Source organism: Esox lucius, chromosome 9, assembly GCF_011004845.1.
Source record: "Esox lucius isolate fEsoLuc1 chromosome 9, fEsoLuc1.pri, whole genome shotgun sequence".
Taxonomy (NCBI): Eukaryota; Metazoa; Chordata; class Actinopteri; order Esociformes; family Esocidae; genus Esox; species Esox lucius.
Window position 1 is genome coordinate 23,586,735 of NC_047577.1, and position 7,748 is coordinate 23,594,482.

Genomic DNA, 7,748 nt, shown 5'->3' on the forward strand with positions numbered 1-7,748 from the left:
ACAACAACCACAGCAGCTTCAACAACAGGCACTGGCACAGAGGCCACAACTACCACCGCTGCTTCAACAACATCCAAAGTTGCAGGAACAACAACCACAGAGTCATTGACAACAACCACAGCAGCTTCAACAACAGGCACTGGCACAGAGGCCACAACTACCACCGCTGCTCCAACAACATCCACAGTTGCAGGAACAACAACCACAGAGTCATTGACAACAACCACAGCTGCGTCAACAACAGGCACAGAGGCCACAACCACCACCGCTGCTGCCACAACTACTACAACTGCACCCACAACAGCCACAGTTGCAGGAACAACAACCACAGAGTCTTTGACAACAACCACAGCTGCTTCAACAACAGGCACTGGCACAGAGGCGACCACTACCACCGCTTCTCACACAACTACTACAACTGCTCCAACAACAGCCACAGTTGCAGGAACAACAACCACAGAGTCTTTGACAACAACCACAGCTGCTTCAACAACAGGCACAGGCACAGAGGCGACCACTACCACCGCTTCTCACACAACTACCACCACTGCTCCAACAACATCCACAGTTGAAGGAACAACAACCACAGAGTCATTGACAACAGGCACAGGCACAGAGGCCACAACTACCAACGCTGCTCCCACAACTACTACAACTGCTCCCACAACATCCACAGTTGCAGGAACAACAACCACTGAGTCTTTGACAACAACCACAGCTGCGTCAACAACAGGCACAGGCACAGAGGCCACAACTACCACCGCTGCTCCCACAACTACTACAACTGCACCCACAACATCCACAGTTGCAGGACCAACAACCACAGAGTCTTTGACAACAACCACAGCAGCTTCAACAACAGGCACTGGCACAGAGGCCACAACTACCACCGCTGCTTCAACAACATCCACAGTTGCAGGAACAACAACCACAGAGTCATTGACAACAACCACAGCTGCGTCAACAACAGGCACAGAGGCCACAACCACCACCGCTGCTGCCACAACTACTACAACTGCACCCACAACAGCCACAGTTGCAGGAACAACAACCACAGAGTCATTGACAACAGGCACAGGCACAGAGGCCACAACTACCAACGCTGCTCCCACAACTACTACAACTGCTCCCACAACAGCCACAGTTGCAGGAACTACAACCACAGAGTCTTTGACAACAACCACAGCTGCTTCAACAACAGGCACAGAGGCCACAACTACCACCGCTGCTCCCACAACTACTACCACTGCACCCACAACATCCACAGTTGCAGGAACAACAACCACAGAGTCTTTGACAACAACCACAGCTGCTTCAACAACAGGCACTGGCACAGAGGCAACCACTACCACCGCTTCTCCCACAACTACTACAACTGCTCCAACAACAGCCACAGTTGCAGGAACAACAACCACAAAGTCTTTGACAACAACCACAGCTGCTTCAACAACAGGCAAAGGCACAGACGCCACTACTACCACCACTGCTCCAACAACATCCACAGTTGCAGGAACAACAACCACAGAGTCATTGACAACAGGCACAGGCACAGAGGCCACTACTACCACCCCTGCTCCAACAACATCCACAGTTGCAGAAATAACAACCACAGGATCATTGACAACAGGCACAGAGGCCACAACTACCAACGCTGCTCCCACAACTACTACAACTGCTCCCACAACAGCCACAGTTGCAGGAACTACAACCACAGAGTCTTTGACAACAACCACAGCTGCTTCAACAACAGGCACAGAGGCCACAACTACCACCGCTGCTCCCACAACTACTACCACTGCACCCACAACGTCCACAGTTGCAGGAACAACAACCACAGAGTCTTTGACAACAACCACAGCTGCTTCAACAACAGGCACTGGCACAGAGGCAACCACTACCACCGCTTCTCCCACAACTACTACAACTGCTCCAACAACAGCCACAGTTGCAGGAACAACAACCACAGAGTCTTTGACAACAACCACAGCTGCTTCAACAACAGGCACAGGCACAGACGCCACTACTACCACCACTGCTCCAACAACATCCACAGTTGCAGGAACAACAACCACAGAGTCATTGACAACAGGCACAGGCACAGAGGCCACAACTAACAACGCTGCTCCCACAACTACTACATCTGCTCCCACAACATCCACAGTTGCAGGAACAACAACCACTGAGTCTTTGACGACAACCACAGCTGCGTCAACAACAGGCACTGGCACAGAGGCCACAACTACCACATCTGCTCCCACAACATCCACAGTGGCAGGAACAACAACCACTGAGTCTTTGACAACAACCACAGCTGCGTCAACAACAGGCACTGGCACAGAGGCCACAACTACCACCGCTGCTCCCACAACTACTACAACTGCACCCACAACATCCACAGTTGCAGGAACAACAACCACTGAGTCTTTGACAACAACCACAGCTGCGTCAACAACAGGCACTGGCACAGAGGCCACAACTACCACATCTGCTCCCACAACATCCACAGTGGCAGGAACAACAACCACTGAGTCTTTGACAACAACCACAGCTGCGTCAACAACAGGCACTGGCACAGAGGCCACAACTACCACCGCTGCTCCCACAACTACTACAACTGCACCCACAACATCCACAGTTGCAGGACCAACAACCACAGAGTCTTTGACAACAACCACAGCAGCTTCAACAACAGGCACTAGCATAGAGGCCACAACTACCAACGCTGCTCCAACAACATCCACAGTTGCAGGAACAACAACCACAGAGTCATTGACAACAACCACAGCTGCGTCAACAACAGGCACAGAGGCCACAACCACCACCGCTGCTGCCACAACTACTACAACTACACCCACAACAGCCACAGTAGCAGGAACAACAACCACAGAGTCATTGACAACAGGCACAGGCACAGAGGCCACAACTACCAACGCTGCTCCCACAACTACTACAACTGCTCCCACAACAGCCAAAGTTGCAGGATCTACAACCACAGAGTCTTTGACAACAACCACAGCTGCTTCAACAACAGGCACAGAGGCCACAACCACCACCGCTGCTGCCACAACTACTACAACTGCACCCACAACAGCCACAGTTGCAGGAACAACAACCACAGAGTCATTGACAACAGGCACAGCTGCTTCAACAACAGGCACTGGCACAGAGGCGGCCACTACCACCGCTTCTCCCACAACTACTACAACTGCTCCCACAACATCCACAGTTGCAGGAACAACAACCACTGAGTCTTTGACAACAACCACAGCTGCGTCAACAACAGGCACTGGCACAGAGGCCACAACTACCACATCTGCTCCCACAACATCCACAGTGGCAGGAACAACAACCACTGAGTCTTTGACAACAACCACAGCTGCGTCAACAACAGGCACTGGCACAGAGGCCACAACTACCACCGCTGCTCCCACAACTACTACAACTGCACCCACAACATCCACAGTTGCAGGACCAACAACCACAGAGTCTTTGACAACAACCACAGCAGCTTCAACAACAGGCACTAGCATAGAGGCCACAACTACCAACGCTGCTCCAACAACATCCACAGTTGCAGGAACAACAACCACAGAGTCATTGACAATAACCACAGCTGCGTCAACAACAGGCACAGAGGCCACAACCACCACCGCTGCTGCCACAACTACTACAACTACACCCACAACAGCCACAGTAGCAGGAACAACAACCACAGAGTCATTGACAACAGGCACAGGCACAGAGGCCACAACTACCAACGCTGCTCCCACAACTACTACAACTGCTCCCACAACAGCCAAAGTTGCAGGATCTACAACCACAGAGTCTTTGACAACAACCACAGCTGCTTCAACAACAGGCACAGAGGCCACAACCACCACCGCTGCTGCCACAACTACTACAACTGCACCCACAATAGCCACAGTTGCAGGAACAACAACCACAGAGTCATTGACAACAGGCACAGCTGCTTCAACAACAGGCACTGGCACAGAGGCGGCCACTACCACCGCTTCTCCCACAACTACTACAACTGCTCCCACAACATCCACAGTTGCAGGAACAACAACCACAGAGTCATTGACAACAACCACAGCTGCGTCAACAACAGGCACAGAGGCCACAACCACCACCGCTGCTGCCACAACTACTACAACTACACCCACAACAGCCACAGTAGCAGGAACAACAACCACAGAGTCATTGACAACAGGCACAGGCACAGAGGCCACAACTACCAACGCTGCTCCCACAACTACTACAACTGCTCCCACAACAGCCAAAGTTGCAGGATCTACAACCACAGAGTCTTTGACAACAACCACAGCTGCTTCAACAACAGGCACAGGCACAGAGGCCACAACTACCACCGCTGCTCCCACAACTACTACAACTGCACCCACAACATCCACAGTTGCAGGACCAACAACCACAGAGTCTTTGACAACAACCACAGCAGCTTCAACAACAGGCACTGGCACAGAGGCCACAACTACCACCGCTGCTCCAACAACATCCACAGTTGCAGGAACAACAACCACAGAGTCTTTGACAACAACCACAGCAGCTTCAACAACAGGCACTAGCACAGAGGCCACAACTACCACCGCTGCTCCAACAACATCCACAGTTGCAGGAACAACAACCACAGAGTCATTGACAACAACCACAGCTGCGTCAACAACAGGCACAGAGGCCACAACCACCACCGCTGCTGCCACAACTACTACAACTACACCCACAACAGCCACAGTAGCAGGAACAACAACCACAGAGTCATTGACAACAGGCACAGGCACAGAGGCCACAACTACCAACGCTGCTCCCACAACTACTACAACTGCTCCCACAACAGCCAAAGTTGCAGGATCTACAACCACAGAGTCTTTGACAACAACCACAGCTGCTTCAACAACAGGCACAGAGGCCACAACCACCACCGCTGCTGCCACAACTACTACAACTGCACCCACAACAGCCACAGTTGCAGGAACAACAACCACAGAGTCATTGACAACAGGCACAGCTGCTTCAACAACAGGCACTGGCACAGAGGCGGCCACTACCACCGCTTCTCCCACAACTACTACAACTGCTCCCACAACATCCACAGTTGCAGGAACAACAACCACTGAGTCTTTGACAACAACCACAGCTGCGTCAACAACAGGCACAGGCACAGAGGCCACAACTACCACCGCTGCTCCCACAACTACTACAACTGCACCCACAACATCCACAGTTGCAGGACCAACAACCACAGAGTCTTTGACAACAACCACAGCAGCTTCAACAACAGGCACTGGCACAGAGGCCACAACTACCACCGCTGCTCCAACAACATCCACAGTTGCAGGAACAACAACCACAGAGTCATTGACAACAACCACAGCTGCGTCAACAACAGGCACAGAGGCCACAACCACCACCGCTGCTGCCACAACTACTACAACTGCACCCACAACAGCCACAGTTGCAGGAACAACAACCACAGAGTCTTTGACAACAACCACAGCTGCTTCAACAACAGGCACAGGCACAGACGCCACTACTACCACCACTGCTCCAACAACATCCACAGTTGCAGGAACTACAACCACAGAGTCATTGACAACAGGCACAGGCACAGAGGCCACAACTACCAACGCTGCTGCCACAACTACTACAACTGCACCCACAACAGCCACAGTTGCAGGAACAACAACCACAGAGTCATTGACAACAGGCACAGCTGCTTCAACAACAGGCACTGGCACAGAGGCGGCCACTACCACCGCTTCTCCCACAACTACTACAACTGCTCCCACAACATCCACAGTTGCAGGAACAACAACCACAGAGTCATTGACAACAACCACAGCTGCGTCAACAACAGGCACAGAGGCCACAACCACCACCGCTGCTGCCACAACTACTACAACTACACCCACAACAGCCACAGTAGCAGGAACAACAACCACAGAGTCATTGACAACAGGCACAGGCACAGAGGCCACAACTACCAACGCTGCTCCCACAACTACTACAACTGCTCCCACAACAGCCAAAGTTGCAGGATCTACAACCACAGAGTCTTTGACAACAACCACAGCTGCTTCAACAACAGGCACAGGCACAGAGGCCACAACTACCACCGCTGCTCCCACAACTACTACAACTGCACCCACAACATCCACAGTTGCAGGACCAACAACCACAGAGTCTTTGACAACAACCACAGCAGCTTCAACAACAGGCACTGGCACAGAGGCCACAACTACCACCGCTGCTCCAACAACATCCACAGTTGCAGGAACAACAACCACAGAGTCTTTGACAACAACCACAGCAGCTTCAACAACAGGCACTAGCACAGAGGCCACAACTACCACCGCTGCTCCAACAACATCCACAGTTGCAGGAACAACAACCACAGAGTCATTGACAACAACCACAGCTGCGTCAACAACAGGCACAGAGGCCACAACCACCACCGCTGCTGCCACAACTACTACAACTACACCCACAACAGCCACAGTAGCAGGAACAACAACCACAGAGTCATTGACAACAGGCACAGGCACAGAGGCCACAACTACCAACGCTGCTCCCACAACTACTACAACTGCTCCCACAACAGCCAAAGTTGCAGGATCTACAACCACAGAGTCTTTGACAACAACCACAGCTGCTTCAACAACAGGCACAGAGGCCACAACCACCACCGCTGCTGCCACAACTACTACAACTGCACCCACAACAGCCACAGTTGCAGGAACAACAACCACAGAGTCATTGACAACAGGCACAGCTGCTTCAACAACAGGCACTGGCACAGAGGCGGCCACTACCACCGCTTCTCCCACAACTACTACAACTGCTCCCACAACATCCACAGTTGCAGGAACAACAACCACTGAGTCTTTGACAACAACCACAGCTGCGTCAACAACAGGCACAGGCACAGAGGCCACAACTACCACCGCTGCTCCCACAACTACTACAACTGCACCCACAACATCCACAGTTGCAGGACCAACAACCACAGAGTCTTTGACAACAACCACAGCAGCTTCAACAACAGGCACTGGCACAGAGGCCACAACTACCACCGCTGCTCCAACAACATCCACAGTTGCAGGAACAACAACCACAGAGTCATTGACAACAACCACAGCTGCGTCAACAACAGGCACAGAGGCCACAACCACCACCGCTGCTGCCACAACTACTACAACTGCACCCACAACAGCCACAGTTGCAGGAACAACAACCACAGAGTCTTTGACAACAACCACAGCTGCTTCAACAACAGGCACAGGCACAGACGCCACTACTACCACCACTGCTCCAACAACATCCACAGTTGCAGGAACTACAACCACAGAGTCATTGACAACAGGCACAGGCACAGAGGCCACAACTACCAACGCTGCTCCCACAACTACTACATCTGCTCCCACAACATCCACAGTTGCAGGAACAACAACCACTGAGTCTTTGACAACAACCACAGCTGCGTCAACAACAGGCACTGGCACAGAGGCCACAACTACCACCGCTGCTCCCACAACTACTACAACTGCACCCACAACATCCACAGTTGCAGGACCAACAACCACAGAGTCTTTGACAACAACCACAGCAGCTTCAACAACAGGCACTAGCACAGAGGCCACAACTACCACCGCTACTCCAACAACATCCACAGTTGCAGGAACAACAACCACAGAGTCATTGACAACAACCACAGCTGCGTCAACAACAGG

The 7,748-nt window shown here is 52.2% G+C and overlaps 1 protein-coding gene across 1 annotated transcript; it reads left to right on the forward strand.

The window, feature by feature from the left end:
- Positions 1-1,260, forward strand: LOC117594859 (cell wall protein DAN4-like; the record flags this gene model as incomplete). The annotated part of the gene is made up of 2 exons (XM_034294095.1): positions 1-567; positions 937-1,260. Coding segments are annotated over 2 exons (891 nt in total), but the record flags the coding sequence as incomplete, so codon positions are not given.
- Between the last annotated feature and the right edge of the window lie 6,488 nt (positions 1,261-7,748).